The sequence below is a fragment of the Lepisosteus oculatus genome, chromosome 3 (assembly GCF_040954835.1).
Source record: "Lepisosteus oculatus isolate fLepOcu1 chromosome 3, fLepOcu1.hap2, whole genome shotgun sequence".
Taxonomy (NCBI): Eukaryota; Metazoa; Chordata; class Actinopteri; order Semionotiformes; family Lepisosteidae; genus Lepisosteus; species Lepisosteus oculatus.
The window spans coordinates 15,655,525-15,675,263 of NC_090698.1; the positions used below are offsets into that span (position 1 = coordinate 15,655,525).

The 19,739-nt window shown below is 44.8% G+C and overlaps 2 protein-coding genes across 7 annotated transcripts in view; one reads left to right on the forward strand and one right to left on the reverse strand.

Annotated features, from left to right (window-relative positions):
- ora5 (olfactory receptor class A related 5) lies at positions 1 to 8,943 on the forward strand. The gene is made up of 2 exons (XM_006627291.3): positions 1 to 1,117; positions 8,862 to 8,943. Exon 1 carries the CDS (start codon positions 1 to 3, stop codon positions 1,069 to 1,071), a length of 1,071 nt encoding a protein of 356 aa, XP_006627354.2. The 3' UTR covers positions 1,072 to 1,117; positions 8,862 to 8,943.
- nup155 (nucleoporin 155) overlaps positions 6,479 to 19,739 on the reverse strand; it is a 26,973-nt gene continuing 13,712 nt past the window's right edge. For 4 of the 6 annotated variants that reach the window (XM_015340376.2, XM_015340377.2, XM_015340378.2 and 1 more), the window contains exons 23-36: positions 19,527 to 19,660; positions 18,750 to 18,941; positions 18,193 to 18,331; positions 17,429 to 17,564; positions 16,810 to 16,963; positions 16,187 to 16,291; positions 15,238 to 15,392; positions 13,531 to 13,660; positions 12,834 to 12,947; positions 12,185 to 12,305; positions 11,741 to 11,851; positions 9,564 to 9,700; positions 8,900 to 9,006; positions 6,479 to 6,838 (exon numbers count right to left, since the gene is read on the reverse strand). In XM_015340376.2, the coding sequence (XP_015195862.1) occupies positions 6,700 to 6,838; positions 8,900 to 9,006; positions 9,564 to 9,700; positions 11,741 to 11,851; positions 12,185 to 12,305; positions 12,834 to 12,947; positions 13,531 to 13,660; positions 15,238 to 15,392; positions 16,187 to 16,291; positions 16,810 to 16,963; positions 17,429 to 17,564; positions 18,193 to 18,331; positions 18,750 to 18,941; positions 19,527 to 19,660 (1,874 nt within the window). In that variant the 3' untranslated portion in view covers positions 6,479 to 6,699. Of the gene's footprint in view, positions 6,839 to 6,945; positions 7,050 to 8,899; positions 9,007 to 9,563; positions 9,701 to 11,146; positions 11,261 to 11,740; positions 11,852 to 12,184; positions 12,306 to 12,833; positions 12,948 to 13,530; positions 13,661 to 15,237; positions 15,393 to 16,186; positions 16,292 to 16,809; positions 16,964 to 17,428; positions 17,565 to 18,192; positions 18,332 to 18,749; positions 18,942 to 19,526; positions 19,661 to 19,739 lie in introns of those variants that run through there. The other 2 variants (XR_001477761.2, XR_001477762.2) reach the window with 2 other exon arrangements.

Below are 19,739 nucleotides of genomic sequence, written 5' to 3' on the forward strand. Positions count from 1 at the left end.
ATGGATACCGTGGGTGTAATAGAATCGACTGTCCGGGCGTCAATGTGCTTCTTGGGGATAATGGGAAACAGCATGCTGGTGTTGCACTCCCTGCCGAGCAAGAGGAGTCACCTCAAGACGTCTGAAGTCCTTTTCATCAACCTGGCCGCCTCCAACTTGATCACCAACTGTCTGGTGGACCTGCCCGACACCCTGGCCGATATCGCCGGGCGCTGGTTCCTGGGAGAGGCCTATTGTGGGATCTTCCTGTTCTGCTCGGACCTGTCGGAGACCAGCAGCGTGCTGACCACGCTGCTCATCAGCGTTTTCTGGTACCAGAAGCTGGTGGGCTCGCTGAAGCGGGGCAACGCCCCCGTGAAGCTGGACAGCCTTGGCCTGTCCTGCGGCCTGCTGGCGGCAAGCTGGGGCGCAGCTCTGGTCTTCAGCGTCCCCCTCCTTTCCTTCGTGACCGTGGGCAGCAACAGAAGCGCCAGCCAGGACTGCCAAGCCCACTTCCCCACCCACGCCTCCAAGCAGACGTATGAGGCCACCTACTTGACCCTCGCCAATGCAGTGCCAGTGGCTTTCATGGTCTTCACCAACCTGCAGATAGTGATCACGTTGCTGATGCAGAGGAAACGCATAGAGGCTCTGAAAAAGGAGGCCCGACTCCAGCCCGCTGCGGAGCGCGCCCAGCCCACGAGCACGGGGCCGGATTCGCCACGGGGATTCTCGTCTGTCTCTACGCCCGCCGGCAATCAGACCCCGAGCAGTCAGGCTCTCGCCGACCCTGCCGGGAAGGGGCGGCTGGACGCTCTCGCCCGTGCAGCAGCAGTAGCTCCTCCGCGGTCCGGGAACGCACCGCGCCAGCACCCGGGGGCGCAGGTCAGGGCGGCCATGAGCGTGGTGGCGGTGGCCAGCGTGTTCCTCGTGTGTTGGGTGACCCACCTGCTGCTGCGGATCGCGAGCAACGTGAACGAGTCGTCCGCCATTGTGGAGATCGCCAGCTACATCGCAGCCTCGTACACCTGCATCATCCCATTCATCTTCCTGCACGGGGTTAAGAAGCTCTCCTGCCGCTGCTGGAAGTGACAGCCCGCGACACAGGGACTCGCACTCCAGGAAATCACAGCTCAGGGTATTGGATTTGTGTGAGCTTTAAACTCCTTGTTTGTTACACGCATTAGGTCAAATTGATTCGCATCAAAAATGGAGATAAGAAATTCAGACAGATGACTTTAGGCACAAGACCTGTCAGAAATAATTCTACTTAACGCTAGCACTAGCACAAAAAATGAAATTACACCATTATAAAATAATATAATTACTATGAATGCCATGAAGTAATACAACTCATGTTCTTAGGGACTGTACATCCTGTCTGCATCTGACGCTACATTATTCATTATTCATGAGGAACATTTTTCTCAGGATATAGAGTATCTGACTACTAGAGAAAATCTAATGTATTGCAATTATTCATTTTTACTACTATATTCTTTTTACTACTAAAGAATGCAAGAGATAAAGCAAGATGCATTCATGAAATCTAAATATCTAAATAAAAGGAACACAAAATTTAAAAACGGGTACTCAAGGTCAGATTGTGTTTTTAGAAATGATGCTGCTTAGAAACCTGTTCTATGAAATAATGCTCGTCTGATTCTGTTGAACTTTTTCATGATTTGATACAGCATGTACTTCCTCTTAAAGAAACCTTGTGTAAAAAAATATATTTTCCTTTAACTGAATGAAATTCTAACATTTGTAGCAAGCTGCTACAGACGATTATGCAACACACCTGTTATTTTTCTTTATATTGTTCATAGCCTGAGAAGGGTTCAAGTATAGTTATATGTCCATTCTGTGACAAAACAGTAACGGTAACAGTAGTGGTTCCTTATTCTGGGAAAAATGTGTTTGGATTCTAAAGCATCTTGGAAAAGCCGGACTCTTTTTCAGGTGGTGTTCCTGGTTTCTCTGCAAACTTGTCCTCAATCCTCATGTCTGCATTTTGTTTAAATCACGGGCTTGGAACAGTATCCCCACTGTTCTACTGCATCCTAAAGGTACAGAAGAAATACAAGCAAATAAACTATTCATAAACACCAATAAAGAGCATCTGGGGAATTTGTCTCTGCAAAAATTGAGTTCTGAAGTAGAGCTGACCTATAAAATAACTGCCTGACTTGAGCCAGTGCTGATATTAAGGACCGAGGTAAGCAGGTAACAGTCCATTTTACGGATAAGGAGAGGTATTTAAAAAATGCAAAAATACCATTGGTTCCAATATTCATTTATTGCATTTTTACGATCTTTCTGTATACTGAAAGGTCTTAAAGACTTTTGGTTTTCTTTCTAGTACAGAAAGTCACTACCAATATGGAACACTATTTTTTTGCTGTTATTCACTCTTTGGATATTATGTTATGACTTTATTGGTCTGGCAGTTTTAACAAAACCGATTTACATTACTGCAGCTGGGTATTTTTATGCTGCTTGTTTAAATCTTAGCCAAAATCTCCCAGGATTTAGCCTTGCAACCTGCTTGGTAGGATTCTAGAGCCCTCACCACCGCTCTGTATTATGCATATCCTTCATTGTGTTCAGATACTGTATCTATCCTGTATAAACTGCATCAGACTCATTTTAGGTTAATAATATACAGGAAACTAATTTTTAGCCAAGAGCTCCTTCAGTAAAAAAGGCAGTTTTTCTAATTAAGTGCAACATAAAAGCAGTGAGCGTTATTATTTAATAGTTCAGGTGGGTAGCTGCGTCAGCATGCATAGGCTGCAAAGGAACAAGTAATTAGTTTATTCCATGCTGAAAAGAGAAGAGAGAAAACACATTTCAGCTGTGGAGCCTTCTTCAGGTAAGACGCCCGAAGAAGGCTCCACAGCCAAAACATTGTTTTCTTTCTTCTCTTTTCAGCATGGAATAAACCTATTACTTTTTCCATTATTTTTTTAATGTTGAGTTGCTTTCCCTTTTGGACTTTTCACCCAGAAATTCTAGGCCCTGTTACTGTGTTTTCTTTTACTATCTTTGCTACGTATTGGGACCTGTTGTGTTCAGTCTCAAAGAATAATTCATAGAATTTTGTTAATTTCCATGGAATTGGACAGTTTCTGTACACAACTTAGAATTGTGAATTATAATGTGCGATATAATCATCTAATGACACATTGATCCTGTGGTAGTAGGCCCAAATTACTTTGTTAAACTACAATCAATGAAGAATGGGTTTCCAGTAGTGGCTAATTTTAAAATCCAAGATCCAGCTGGCTAACAACTTGAAAAGAAGTCAAACATCACAATCTATTTTGATCAATAGGTGTTTTAGAATAATTAGCTCCAGGACACTATAGAACAAGCAAAATCTAAGACCATGTTTTGACAAACAAGAAAGCACCAAATTTCACCCTTACCTATCACATCTTCCCTTTACTTAATTTACAATTTTCAAGGTCAATCAATCAAAATTCAACTGTCCATCTCAGTAACTGCATCATCCCAGGAGAGTCGCAGTCATCCAGAGCCTCAAACAGCAGGTACAGGAGCTTCCTTGTTCCTAATGACCTAAATCATCTGTATTAGATAATTGGTGCCGACAGCAGGTGGACAGTTGGACAATGAGAGCTCTTTAACGCAACCAGCAGTTATTAACAAATTATCTCAGCAGGTGCTAACTTGCCTACTAAGATCCATCATGTAGTCCCTTGCTAGTTGCAAAATGGTTCTAAAAATCACATCATCACAACACAATAACTGCTTATCCACTTGACGGTTTTAGTGGCCTGAAGCCTATTCCAGTAAGCTGTAAGGTGGGAGCTTCCAAAAATGTCACAGAAAAAAAAAGCAGCAGTACCCCCTTTAGCATTAAAAAGATGAAAAATAGTATTAGCACTTCAGGAAGATCATGTTAATAACCTCAGAGACCTAATGGTTATTTACGTACATTCATGTCCGAGAACAATTTAGCTAACGTTTTACAGACATGAACAAGCTTGACTATACAAACATGACCTCTGCAAAATAAAAAAAACACAATTATGAGTTTGTGGTGCTTTAACAAACATTTTTAATTCACATGTACATGGATTTTAATGAGCTATAATGTAGTCCGACAGCATTTGTACCACCACTTGCACTTTCTTACCACATAGGATCAAGCAGTCTCTGATGAACCAATAAGGGTCTGTGGAGGATTTTTTTAAACATCTTGGACTCAATGTCTGATTAACTCGTTAGGGAGCATCGTGGTCTCTGCATACATTGTCCTATATTTTACACAAATATTTATTTTTTAAAAATTGGGGACTGCAGTGAAAACGGCCCTCTGCAGGAATGGAGAACCGCTCTCTTTCTCAGCTCGGTACAGCGGACAAACTGAATTATAACTGGCTCTTCTAAAATGATATGAAAACAAGTAAAAATTGAGGCCCATTAAACCTTAGACACCTACATGAAGTAAAGGTTGCAAAGAAATAAAGGGGTACAGCGGGCGACTGTAAGAGACAAAGGTGGCACAGCTTTTCTTTGCCACAATGCATTGAGACAAATAAACTCAAATAATTCTCAGATTCTTTAAATTTTATTTTCTACAGATGTCAGGCAAATTCAAAAACAGTGTTGATGAAATTGTTTCAGTAAAAAAAATGGTTAATATTATAAAACTGTTTCCATTTTTACAACAACATATTGATCAAATTCATCAAAAGCCCTTACCATGAACATATATATTTGCTCAGAACTGGATTGTGGTCTATTATAACTACCTATTCAACAGGAAAAACAAACAACTGGAAAATAATTATTTCTTTATAGTTGTACTTTCTTTACAACCGACCATGACTCAGTTCTGTGGTTTAGAATTTTACCAGTGTATTGTGAATGCCAAACACATTAATATTCTTAGTTTCATAGGACTGTTTTTAGGCAATGTTTCAATTAGTTTAGATGTCCAGGAAATATCTGTATTTGTGGCACTGAACTAAACCTCGACAGAAACAAATGTTTTCATTGTTCTTTCCTACCAGGAGAAAATGAGTTTTTTTCATTAAGTAATGCCTGTTCTTATCAAAAGGACTCATTAACAAGAGCATTTAGTTTTTGAAGCAGCAGTGTAGTTTATTCCTCGTTAAAACATTAGTCGCGAGGGATCCAGAATTATCCAAGAGAAAGGCCACTTTTCTACCGTCTTTTCACAAAACATAAAAAAAAACAGGGAAATATTCTGATAGCTGAGGTTCTCCCAGATCATGTTTACGAAAATTGAGAAGCTCGGCCTGAAAGTGAATAGAATGTTTTCCTTCTAAAAGCTGTACATCAGTTCCTGAGCCCTTGGCTGTTTAATTATGCAACATTTTAGTCTTAACAGCAAATTAGCGCACTACCATTCCATTAAGGTGAAAGCTTCCCTATGCAGACTGGCACGCAATGCTTACTCTGTGGCCCGTCTGTATCCTGGTGATTAACGCCTGCACACATGAAAATCTAGGATGAAGAGTTCAGCCTTTAACCTGACCGATCACACTGCCCACTTCATAAGGCAATATCGCCATCGAACAGTTATTAGCAATGTGCACAAGACCGTTTTTTAATACAGCTTTCATTACCCCTCAAGAGTGGGGTAACTGTAAAATCCTACACTTTCCATGTCGGGTAGCTCAGGTGTAATTTGGGCAAGGAAGCCAGAACATGCCTACTGTGAGCTGTCAGAGGCATGTCGACAGTGTCCCTGTAGCAGCTCAAGGAGTAGCCAGTTTGGAACTCCACATGTCCTTTGCTGGCTGCACAACTGCCGGCTTAACACCCTCCTCATTCAAAGAGGAAAGAAAAAACTCTTTTTTACCACAGCAGGAGACATAAAATTGAATCGGTCAACGCTCACAAGCAGTTCTTAGATATGGCTTAGTTTACCGTGACAGAATCTGGATAAATAAACCATGATGGAAAGGGCATCCATTGCATGATCTTGTAATTCCAGAACAAAGCTGGTTACGGTTATTTGAAACAACAGTGGAATACTTTGGCAGCATAATTTGACATATCGCAACACTGTGGCAGCGGTGCTTTCTTGACTTTGTACACAGACCCACTGCAAGCTGGCTGTTGGCCAACGCCAGGCAGATTTCAAGCTGCCTCCTGGAATCACATGCAGTGCAGGACAGGTCTGATGTCCTTGGCGAGTCTTGTGTGCTTCCGGGCTGTGGCCAATTTTGGCAGGACACCATGTAAGGAGGCCCAGGGTGTAGTTTTATTCTACCCTAACATTTCAATCTACTTAATAAACGTCCCACAGAACAAGAAATGAAAGTAGAACACATATGGAATCTGTGCACCATAGGGGGAGGCTTTTAAACTGAGGGAAGAAACAGAATCTGTTTTTTAAGTTGTTTGACTTATCCACCTTCGGAGAAACTCCTATGTCACTATGCTTCAATTTGTCTTGCTTAAGAACTTAAACTAAAGTTATAAATAAAAAATAAACTGGGAAAGGAAACCCCAAGCACTGTATTGACCATTTAAAGACCAGAATTCCATGTTTTGCTGCTTCGTGGCTTTCTTTGAGTGAATGGGTTTGGGTCAGCCAGGGCGCCGTCCTGGCTGGTGAGTCCTCGGGGTGTGCGGCAGAATGCTGCCCCCTGGTGGAGATGTCAGTACCACTACAAGTGCAGTCCTATTGTGGCAGAGGCAAATCAGGGCACTTTCACCTCAGAGCACTTTCTCCACTTTTGCTTGTAGGGACTTAAAGTTTCCAATGAGTTGCTGCAAGGCAGAATTGGGACTTAAAGACTGCAGCTCCACCAGATACCCACAAATGCAGTCCAGACAAAAGGTTGTAAACCTCCGCCTACGTGGGGAGAGAGAAAGAGAAACATTAATAAAAATCCCGGTAAAAGCATTATAGTGTGATGGCGAGGCAGATTTTGATTATTTAAAGCACTATTGCATTCTCACATTTTGTGGTGTACACACCAGAGGTGTGTATGGCTGGAGAGGGGGGAGGATTTGAACAACGAAACTGCTATCCTCCTGTCCTGCTCACTGCTGGGATGGGAGACCTCCACAGAAAGCAGCATACTTTTGTAAGAGACGATGATGGAACAGGTGGGACAGTCATGGTAACCAAAGATACTGTGCAGTCAGAGGCGCCGTCTTTCCAATGAGATGTTAAACTCTCTCAACTATGGTCATTAAAGATCCCACGGCCATCCCGTTAAAAATCCCACTCCGAGTCGGCACAACGTGACCTCCCTAAAGTTCCCCCTTTATTCAACTGGTGAATCAATTTCTAATTTCGCTGCTTGAGGCAGAGGTTGCACTGCAGTGGTGGATGAAATGGATACAGTATAAAGCACGCTGGGATAAATCCAGGTTTCCCTCACCAACAGCATCACTCAGACACAGTTTCCATATCGATTTAGCGCCCGGCTTCTCCACCAACCCATGACTCTGTGTTTTTTCGTCTTCACTCGCTCATGCACCAGCCTCTCTCCGCCCAGCTGTGTATTTGTCATGTTTTCATGCGCACACGAGATTTCAGTGCTCTCTGAAGTCCGTTCAAGTCTTTTGCCATTTTTTTTAATCGTAGGATGCAAGGTAAAGAACATTCCATTTTTCTACCAGTTATACTTTATTACTCTTCATTATTCTACTGTGACAGTGTGGAGTGGGAGGCTCTGTGGCGAGCACCGGTAAATGTCGACGCCCCTAACTGAGGGTTGGAAACACCGGTGTGAGGTTAGCAGGGACCAAAATTAATACAATTAGAGGTGAAAAATGAACAAAAGGGAAAGTAGAAAGTGTACCGCTGTGCCAGGTGAACCCTGGGCTGGGCATGCCCTATTTAACAGGGTCCAGCCTGGGAAAAAAAAGGAACCGCTAGCACAGCGGTGACCAGACTGGGCTTACCCTATTTAACGGGGTCCAGTCTGGTAGAGCAGGGCGCGTAAGGCACAAAAAAAACACAATAAAAACTTAGTGCGTGAAAAAGGTGCGTCTGCCCCGGTGAAGATACGCGATGCGGAAAAACTGGCAAAAAGACCGCCTTACGCAGGTGCAATCCCCTCTGGGACCGTAGGTGTAAAATTCCCTATTCCGGGGTTGTCCCTGCTCGTCCCTTCAGGATGTCCAGTGTGCCTTTATAGGACCTGCCCAGCTGTGGCTCGTCAGAAGCCGGGACAGCTGGGACTATATAGGGGAGGCGTCGCCCTTCCACACTGGGCAAACCCCACGTAATGCCACACTACCAATTATATTTTTATTGTAATTCATATATTGAATTACAATTCACAGTATTGTATAAATAATTTGAGAAATCTTCAGTTTAACTGTCGATGAGTGAAACACGGACTTTAAGAAGCTAACCCCTTACTTCCAATAAACCCAAGTATTTACCAAGCACAGATTTGCCACCTACAGGGCAACATAACCCCAAAGAGACCTGTATAAGGAGCGCTCATATTTTTTTCTCAGTGTTGATTCTCACACTGAAATACATAGAGAAAGGTTTCTCAGATTGTCTATTTTGCCCGCCTCAAGGCTAGCTGGTGTGAATATACTGTGTGAAGGCGCTATGAACAGTGGATTAACAGTTTATCAACATTAACACCTGGACCCAGAGTTTTGCTTCCTTGGAGTATGGTGCTTCGCTCTGATTGAACAAATGCCAGTGCTGCTTCAGGATAAACCTGCAAACCTCAAGTATCCCATCCAAGCACAGTTCTGTACTCTCATCTGCCCCGTGACACAGAAACCAGGATAGCCTCCTGTCCTGTGAGACAGTGAGCCTGAACAGGACTTCAGTCTTAATAGCTGACTATGTAGTTCTTATTTTAGAAGCGCCGTAACCTCTATTATTACACCCTAAACAGATAAGGACGCTCAACAAGCTGAAGAGGGGTGGGCGTACCTGTCGTAGGAGGGCACTCTGCTCGGGTCCTCCACGTACCCCGACAGCAGGACGTGAATGCACTCCACCAGGTGAAGGGGCCTTTTCAGTCGCTGCCAGCAGGGGTCCTGAAAACATCGCAACCATTACCGCCAGAAGGAGAACCTCAGTCCTGCCTTTCAGTCCTCGCTTGCCCGTAGGCACTAATGGAGAGAATGAAGCGCATTCTGGTGCACACACTGGCTGGAGGTCCCACCTGAGAAACCTTTATTTATTATAGTTAAATGCTATTTTAAACATGTAGCAATCTTTTTTCTTGCTGTAATCCTTATTTTCAATATCTTAAGTCATTTATTTCTAAAACCATGAAATATCATTAGTTATGTTGCAATTTCCTTTTTATTTTTTCAAGTCACCTATGAACTCATTGAGTTTCTCAAATCTAAATGATTGTATTTTTCTTAATCTGCTCTTAAGCCAAGCTCCCAGCACACCCTCTAAACATATCAATACAAATGGAAAGCACCTCTTCTGCCCAGCATTCACAAGAGGCAACACACGAAAGCAGTCAATGTGTTCGAGAAGTAAAGTGGTAATAGTTGGCTTAAAGGTAGCTGCTACCTTTTCCTGGTCCTAGAGAGTCTCTCCGGAACGAGAGCGCTCTTCGTCACGAGCTTCTCCTTACCCGAGCTCGGAACAGCTGGTCATACACCTCCAGCAGCCGCGGCAGCTGCACTCCGATCTCCTGCATGGTGTAGGTCACGAAGCCCACGTCCCAGCTCAGCCGGCACACCTCCTGCTCCAGGAACTTCACCAGGAATTCTGGAGCGGGTCGGAAAGCAGAGGACAAGAACCGCTGAGCAGGGGGGCCGAGAGCGGAGGAGGACGAAACTCTGTTCGGGAAAGGGCTTCTTGGAATGCTCACAGAAAGGGACAGCAACACCAAGCCGAGGTCTTTTGCTCAATTGTAAGAAGCGACCATAATCACAAAACAAGAAGAGGACACAGGTCAGAGCGGAGGAAGGCATCAGTGACAATAACTGCTGCTGCAATTTCTAACGTCATCATGGCTTCGGGTAAGGGTGGGCAACACTAAAAAATACTTAGCGCAATATTTAAGATGCTCCAGGTGTCACAAGACATCACATCACAATACCGTATGAGTTACTGGCACTTGTAACTTTATTGTAACAGAGTGCAGGGGATGGCAAGGACTTTTGACATATGACATCTCTAAACATACATCTCAATGGTGGGCAAAAGACTCATAAGCCAATGTGGGTTAATATGACACAATGAGCCACAGTTCTTTTAAAAGGTCAGGGACCCGAGACCATAAAATATTAAGCAGGAACAGAAACCAACGGCCTCATACTCTTGTTGAAATGATATGCACACGTCTGATGCAACCTCACTTGCCTTGTTAAGTGCCTTGGGGCAACCTTGTTGTGAAAGGCGCTATATAAAAATAAATTGAATTGAACTGAATTCTGATGCACAGATAAGTGCCAGATTACCATATCTCATTCCTTCAGACTTCCAACCAATGGAGTTAAAAAAAGGTCAAGTCCACAACAAGCTCACGGGGCCAGAACTCATCCTTAAGTTTATGTGAATTAAGTTTATGTTAAGTTTATGAGCATTAAGTGAATGAGAGAGCACATGACTCTCCCCAGTCCATGAAAGTGGTTACACCCTTCAGCAATGCTGGTCCTTACTTATACAGCTCAGTGGAGTAAAGTACCTTCCTCAAGGGATCAAGCTCAGGCAAAGCAACATCTGCACAGAGAACCAGAACTGACAGTTACCCCCTCTACAAAGTGCTGCCCCACCTTACTTGTGCTGTACGGGGTGAATTCTGAAAATTAGCAAGAGCACTAAAGACACCACACTGCAACAGTCAGCACAAAACCAAGTGCGGCCCAATCTACTGCAACTAATTACAGAAGCCTGTGTTTTTGTGATGGGTAATTTATTTCAAATGGGTATAACCACCATTTCATTATTTGTAATAGTTAAACATAATCAGCAGAAATCGATGAATCTGAATGTCAGCTTAATACATTCTGGCCACAGATATAAAAGACGAAAATGAAAACGGCACACTAGTCCGTATTCTCAAAGGTTGTAAAGTGAAGCTTTTCATGGAAGACCAAGAGAGATTACTAGATTACTAGATTGCTCTGCTTTGTCTCTCCAAAACACTGCAGGTGCCCAGAAAGCGTCTGAATATCCAGGACACAGAAGTGCTGCTGCTGTCTAAATTACCTCTCTTGGGGAGTCTTTAAAGGAAGGCAGTCAACAAGCCATTAGCGTCTGTGGATCCTCAATAGGACAAGAAGGGTGCTCCCCAGTGGGATCCCACACGCCACCAGAGTCTTTCTGCAGAGAGAAGGGCCCCTGAAAAGCTAATGGGGGCTCTCAGCTCTGGGACTCAGCACAGAAACAGGAAGGGGAGATTAATTACCAGCAGCTGCCTAATCAAGCATGACTACTCCCCCTCACTTAGAGACACGCAACTCTGTGCGAGGCCTTCTCCCTGGCAACATTATTCCAAATAACATTCCAGGAAAAAATAAATAATTGTACCCTGCTTAATAATGATCAATTTACTTCTAGCTTTTTTGCATATGCTGGATGCACTATCCACTCCAAAGATACCAAACTATTCAGCTCACGAAATGCACCTTCATTTTTGAATGACACGATTGTGTGCTTCATTTTAAATGTGTAACTTTTTCTTCACATCAAAGAATTGATCTTATCACCGAGATTTATGAACTGGTCTGAGAAATTGGGACTGCAGTTCCTCTTTAACAACATCATGGCTCCCAGCCGCTGACCCCAGTGTGCCGGACCTACCCAGGGGGAAATAGCGCGGGGTTCCTGCGTAGATCTTCCCAAGAGACACCAGTTTGAGGCTCAGGGCTCTCATCCGGTCTGCAGGGCTCATCGCCACGCTGTCACTCAGCTCTGCAAAGCACAGTTCAGAGAGTTCAAATCATTAAATCGAGTGTTTTAGTGGCGATCCGAAAAAAAAAGGCACGGACAACAAAAAAATCGAAGGGTCCTAGAAACTGACTCTAAATTTGTATCAAGTTTCATATCACACCAGCTTTTTCACAGGAAACTTGATACAGATTTAGAGTACAGTAGAGCTGTGGTTGAGCAAATCCATGTTAACCAGACCTAGCAACACGGATGGCTTGCGTACAAGGTAAGAATGTGCAGATAGCATAAATCAGTTGAGCACCTAAGTCATCGTGGACAAAAATCCTGGACTTGGTAGTAGGTCTCGCCTGTTACCTTTCTCTACGATTTCCTGCCAGAGGGTGTGCACCAGCATGGGCTCTGAATGGCCAGCACAGTGAATGATGGCCAGCTTGCATTCCGACAGGCGAAAATGATCCGCAAACTCCCCATACAGCTACAACAGAGTGAAAGGGAGTAAAACACAGATAAAACCACATTTCTGATCTTTGTTTGGACAGGAGGCGGTGACCTAAATGGAACATCTGCACTGGGATGACTAATTTCAAAGGTTACAATTTACCCACTGTTTTTTTTAAAAAACAAGGCAAAAAATAAACATTTTATGTAAAAAATAAGCATAATTAGCTTATTATTAACCTTGAAGATGTTCACTAAATATCAATTAGAATTGACGTTTCTATGCCAGGTCTGTACTGTACAAATGTGACCAAAAGTGATGACCAAATAATTCCCATGCAAATTTGGTTTTCCATAATAATTTTTAAGGAAAATTAGGTATTTCTATAATAAAGAATCACCGATGACCAAATTCCAATGCTAGATATCTGGGTTGATATCCTCAAAATTGTCTCGACATGCTACTGTAATTACAAAAACGACATTTCCAGGCCCTGGTCACTGGGGACTTCCTCAAAGCGCATAATGACATGGACATTTCCCGTCTTCTGAAGAGCCAGTATACCTTGGTGATGTCCATGAGTTCCGAATCCAGCTGGGAGATTGCCCCTTGCACTGACGGATGATGGGAATACTGTCTGCTAAGCGTTTCTTGAATCTGCACTTGAATACGAACCACCTGAGAAACGAGCAGAGATCATGCGACTGCATTAAACTGAGAAAGAAAAGACACATATATCCCTTCATTTCATAGCCCTACTGGAAAATGATAATTAACTGTACAAAAATATATTTTTTATTATTTTCCCTTTAATAATGCTACTTTAACGCTAATGTGGACTAATCAGCTTTTTTAATTCAAACTTTAAACCACTGGATTAAGACATGATTGCAAGCAGTATGTCATGTCTACCAATTTTGTAAAGAGGCTGCGTTGAAAAATGTCTGTAATTAGCCTAGAATTAAAAAGTTAGTTTGTACTTTTGAATATTTTACGAGGTAAATATTGAGGTAGGCCAATGTCTTGTATCCTTCCACGTGTATAAAACGTGTTTATCAGTTTATTTATTTATCAATCCGCAAAATCTTCAAGGTCTGTTTTGAAAACAAAAAGATTATGAGGACTTGCTCTTGAAAAGTAAGGTTTAAGCCATCTCCCCTCCAGGTCTGACACCCCCCTGCGTGAAACACGCCAGCTTTCCTTGGCAGAGACACCACGATCCCGAGACCCGGACAACTCCTCCCTGGGATTATATCCCTACCTCCATCTTCTCCTCCAGCTCGTGCAGGAACTCGCCGTCGCTGGCCTGCGAGGAGGCGCAGGAGGAGCTCTTGGCGCTCAGGATGGCCCGGGAGATGTACTCCAGCCGCTGCCTCAGGGAGATCTCGGTGCTGTGGAGACAGAGGACGGGGGGGGGGGGAGACCTGTCAGGCAGGAACTCATCCATCTGCTTCATAGCCCAAACTGACGCTGCAAACACAGGGCAACTTCCCCCAGCTGCCACTGACCTCCTCTTTCTAAACTTGCCCTTTAAAATAAATTATTTCCAAACATTGGCCGCAATGGACAGCAGTTAACAGCAGGTTACTGTCAATTGCTATCCGTTTCTCTAAGCCGTCACTAAGAAAAGAATCACTTATACCTAAAAGGCATTCTCTCAGCCACAGCAGGATAACTGAGGTGTCTGTTTCCTGTTACGCAGCAAAGTCACATTATCCAGTCAGTAGAGCCCATGCAAATCTGTACAGAGAAAAACTGTGTACAGCAGACAAAGAATTGGCTAAAATCACTGTGATGGACACTTGCTCTGCGGTTGTAACATTGCAGTGGGCTGCTAGAAGGTAGATGCAGATTGGGACACACTTAGAAAGACGGCCAATTACTGTGCACACAAACACTACCCAGGCAGTGACCCTGCCTGCTCTCCTGTGCATGTCCGCCTGTCGATTATTGTGCACACACACACACACTACTCTAGCAGTGACCCTGCTGCTCACCTGTGCATGTCTGCCTGTCGATTACTGTGCACACACACACACCTCTCCAGGCAGTGACCCTGCTGCTCACCTGTGCATGTCTGCCTGTTGATTACTGTGCACACACACACACCTTTCCAGCAGTGACCTGCCTGCTCACCTGTGCATGTCTGCCTGTCGATTACTGTGCACACACACACCTCTCCAGCAGTGACCTGCCTGCTCACCTGTGCATGTCTGCCTGTCGATTACTGTGCACACACACACACCTCTCCAGCAGTGACCCTGCTGCTCACCTGTGCATGTCTGCCTGTCGATTACTGTGCACACACACACAGACCTCTCCAGCAGTGACCCTGCTGTTCACTTGTGCATGTCTGCCTGTCGATTACTGTGCACACACACAGACCTCTCCAGCAGTGACCCTGCTGTTCACTTGTGCATGTCTGCCTGTCGATTACTGTGCACACACACCTCTCCAGCAGTGACCCTGCTGTTCACTTGTGCATGTCTGCCTGTCGATTACTGTGCACACACACACAGACCTCTCCAGCAGTGACCCTGCTGCTCACTTGTGCATGTCTGCCTGTCGATTACTGTGCACACACACACACCTTTCCAGCAGTGACCTGCCTGCTCTCCTGTGCGTGTCTGCATGTTGATTACTGTGCACACACACACACCTCTCCAGCAGTGACCTGCCTGCTCACCTGTGCATGTCTGCCTGTTGATTACTGTGCACACACACACACCTCTCCAGCAGTGACCCTGCTGCTCTCCTGTGCATGTCTGCCTGTTGATTACTGTGCAGACACACACACACACCTTTCCAGCAGTGACCTGCCTGCTCACCTGTGCATGTCTGCCTGTTGATTACTGTGCACACACACACACCTCTCCAGCAGTGACCCTGCTGCTCACCTGTGCATGTCTGCCTGTCGATTACTGTGCACACACACACACACCTCTCCAGCAGTGACCCTGCTGCTCACCTGTGCATGTCTGCCAGCCGTGCCAGCACGTGTGCGGCCTTGCTGAAGTTCCTGCTCTTCTCGTAGTAGCGCCACAGCAGGTCCATGTAGCGCACCTTGTTCTGGTCCTGCTTCATCATGCGCATCAAGTGCTCCTCCAGGTACGGGGAGTTTACCTGCGAGGAAGAGGACGCCGTGCGAGTGAGCAGCTGAAGGGCTTCGAGGAGGGAGCAGTAAACTCACAACAAGCTGGAGACCCAGAAGTGTCGATCTTCCTTTAAAAGACTTGCGCAATTTGAATATGAGCATTCAAAATGTTTTTGGGCCTTCATTCAGTCAACCCTGCGGACTTCTTCAGAATGAATGCTGAAACACCAATTGGAGGGCACAGGTGGAAACTACGTGGTAGTGCATTTAAAACAGGCCACACAGCAATGTTGTTGAAGCTGATGCCCTGGTTTTCCTCGATTTAGCCACCAACTCCGAAAACCAGAGTTATTTAAATCTCAGTATGATTCTACAAAAGTCACCAGGTCAAAAATGCTCTGACCCTCAGTGCATTTCCCTACAATGCTACAGAGGCATGGTACCATGTTCCTGCATTTAATTCGCCTCGATTGTTAAGAAAGCTTTCACCAACAAGCTTGCAGGATAGTCTATTCTTTAAAACCAGACCTTTTTCCATGTAAATGGGGAATTTACATTAGGTTCCAAAGCTGGCAACAGTCAAACACTGCCCAGGACACTCATCAGCATGCAACAGTTCTTTATGTGCCTCCGGAAAATTATTTTTTTCCACGAATCAATAAAAACCCACTGTGTAGGAGTCTAAGGCCATGATTTAAACAGCCCAGTTGGATTTGCAAACATCTGTTGAGTGTGGAAGAGAGAACTGTGCTGTTCAAATTCTCTGCAGGGACTGTTTAAGTCATGCTGATCGCACTCCTGAGATGCTGTAGCTCCCTCTCACCTCCAGCAGCTTGTCGGTGAGGTCAGCCTGGATGAGCCAGTTGTAAAGGGCGATGTGAAAGAGCTCGTCCTTAGAACGCTGGGCTAGCCCGATCATCTGCTCAAACTGTGGACAGAAAAGACACAAACATGCGTCTTTTAGACGTCTTTTAAGTTTTTAGACATAAATACATGTTCTGTACTTATTGTAAAATAAAATGAGTATTATCTATCTCTATCACCCTGGGTCAAGTTTCATTTTAGTGCTAAATCCCAACATCAAACTCCAGGCTCGTTTACACTAAACTATGGACCTAATCACTTAGAAATTCAGAGCACATTAATAAACAAAAAGATGATTCATAATCAAAAGTTCTGCAAAGATAAAGACAGCTGTGTGCTGCTGCCCTTATTTCTTGAGAAAAAATAAAGCATCTATGAGCTTTCTTGGACAGACACTACAAAGTTCAGTATGGGGCAGCACAGAAGTCTTTCTGAAAACACTTTGCACTCTAAGAACAGAAACTGAGATCAAGGAACAAAGGTAGGGGAGTGAACCACCTTCTGGATTAAAAACCAGCCCAACATGTAAGATTACATTTGCGAGACAGAAACCACATTGCCCCTTCTGAAAGCAGTACTGACATGTGCAGCTGCGTCTTCGTTGCTGAGCATGTTGGGGTCTGATGACATCACGGGGGGGCCGGGCTGCTTGGGCACGCTGGGAGACTGGGGGGCCGCCTTGCTCTGATTCACCAAATCCTGCATTGCGTCGGTGATGCACTTGTAGCTGTTTAACCTGCACACAGGACCACATGGTCATCCATCAGCTCGAAAATCACAACACCCCGAGCAGCAGGTCAACACAACACTTCCTCATCCATCTTCATTTTCATTTTCCTTCATCACACCTGTGGTGTGAGTAACTGCACTGGAGTACGTACAATTATTCATAATTTAATACCTGATCTGCACACCCAGTCATTTATCTAGCAAAATGATACCATACTTCAGAATTCTTAATTTGGCAACCTCCTATTTTAATATTTTTTGGACAATAAAGATAAAGCAGTGGATTGGGGCTTGCACATACTACTGAACAAATAATGAGCCTACATCTGGTATGTACATCTGCACACCAGCAGTACAAAATGACATCAAATTTATTCAATAGCATGTGATGCACCCAGGGCTTGTTACTAGTGGGTGGTACTGAATGAGCGGTTTAATCAGAAACCGAACGTAAAATCAGAAGGAGGCCTACCTCTCCTGGAAGGCTTGTTGTCCGGCAGCATCCTCTTCAGGCTCCCCGTTCTTGTAGAAATGGGGTCCCAGCCTCTGGGGGTCCTTCTTGTCAGCTGCAGTCAGACACAACTCCACCACTCCCTCATAGAAGCGCACTGAGCCAGAGAGAAAGACAGGGACCGTGACAGCCACAGCTAGGTCTGTGTGAAACACAGGACGCCTGAGGGACAGCTGAGACACGAGCATCCAAGAGGATAGCAAGACTACGGCTATGGTCCAGGCCAGGCCCTTTCCTTAAGCTTTTACAAGCAACTTCAGTCAGGTGACATTAGTCCTGAGTGATTACACAAAGAGCCTGTTTCAAGAAACTGAAGGCTCAACTGGAATGAATACCAGATCAACCAACTGCTCTTCTGGACCAGAGCTGCAAACCAGTGGTGTGAGTAACATTTGCTATAGGAGGATGCAAATACCTTTCTTTCTTAAGCAAGTTGGTCTACTGATCATCAAACTGTCACTACATCAAATGTGCATGTATGCAATTAGGTTTGAAAAATAGTAGCGCTTTGTTTTGCTTTGCCCTGTCAAACAAAATAACACAACGCATAGCACAACTGTAATTGGCTCCTCAACCCGAAATCACCTGTGCATGAGAGCACAAACAGCTAGTATTGGAAGCCACTGACCAGATGCTGCAGATCTGAAGCACCTGTATTGTGCTTAAGCATGTTTTCCTGGCACAGGGCCCCAAGTCCCTCCCTCAGAGCAGCTAGGATCCCTCACCTTGGCGGTACTGTGCGCACACGTGGGGCAGGTCCGTCTGGTGGCTGATCTGCTGGTAGAGGCGCAGTGACTCGCGTAGCATCTTCTCCCTCTCCGCCTTGTTCTGGATCTGCCTGGTGCTCTGCAGCAGCTCGTTAGCCTGGAGGACAAGACAGGTTCTCTCAGCACTGGTGGCCCTAGAAGCCACTTATATCCAAACAAATAAGAGGCAACCTCTGACCTTCTATTTCCATTGCCCTCATTTACCATTTTGGTTAACTTCCCTCTTTAAATTTCTGTACCTTTGGAGTATTTTGTTTGTCTTCTAATTTCATTTCATGAACAGGCTGGTAGTTCCTAAGCCTCAAAGGTATTATAAAAGTTGCATTTCCAGCCACTTGTGTCCAACCTGTCCAAAACCCATTTTCAAATGCCAAAGAGAGAGCAAATTCAGACGGTGTCAATCTGGGCTGTACATCAGCCTCCTACTTTAAATCATAACCCAGTAGAAAAGGCATCAGACCAAGGCAAGAGCAAACACACCTACTCCTCTCCGTGCTGGGGAGGGTGGGACTCACCTTGGAGCACACCGAGTCATCGCTGCTGTACAGCAGGGGGCAGGTCTCACGGAGGTGGCAGCTGATAGCGTCCACAGAGGCGCTGTCCTTGATGTAGCAGTTAATGAGGGAGGTGATGAGCGCGCCCGTCAGCTCCCTCCCTCGGATCACAATGTCCTTGAAGCTGCTCACCTTCACCTGCTCCTGAAACTCCTGGAAAACGCAAAGAAAAAACGTCAAACTTCTTCTGCCAAGACCACAACCAACCACTAAGAGGTTAAAGGTGCTGAATCAGCACACTCTGGAGCAGAGGAGAGTGCAGGGGAAGGTTTGACTGTTGTATTTCAAATCCAGACTGTCTAAACAGAAGGACCTGTTCAGAAACAAGAGGGGGAACCCAGAGAAAATATGATTCCTTATAATCGGTTATAGGATGCAAAGCATTTCACAATCTATAAGAGCTGGTGTCTGGAGGAAACCACCCAATCACAATTTCAAAGGAAATTCCCTGAGGCCCTTGAAGAAAAGCTCTTAGCTTAGCTTTTTAGATCACAAGGACAAAGTCCGAGGTGTCATGTCTGCATGCAAACTGTCCAAAACTAAAAGCGTGCCTTATGTAGAACATCTTATATACATCTTAGAAACAAAAAACATGTGTTTTGCAAAAAACAGGTACCAGGACAGGAACACACAGACCTTGAAATAAAAATAGCTTTGCCAAGGTGCAGTGCTAGGGGAGACAGCAGAGCCCTTCAGCGAGAGCTCTTGCTAAGTGCCAGAGGGGTTTGCAGGGCTCACCTTGGGCAGGTCATTCAGGATGAGGCCAAACTGGTGGTCACACAGCAGCTTCCACAGCGCCAGGGTCTGACAGGTGTGGTGGACCAGCTGCTGGATCCCCTGGAGCGAGATCTTCTCGTAGGCCTGGGCCTCGGCTGCAAGATCAGAACATCATCATCATCATCACCACCAGGCATCGTACTTGGGACCATGCTGCAACATCCTGCTGAGGAC

Coding starts and splice junctions, on each gene's coding strand:
- ora5 (XM_006627291.3), top strand. CDS start 1: ATGGATACCGTGGGTGTAATAGAATCGACTGTCCGGGCGTCAATGTGC.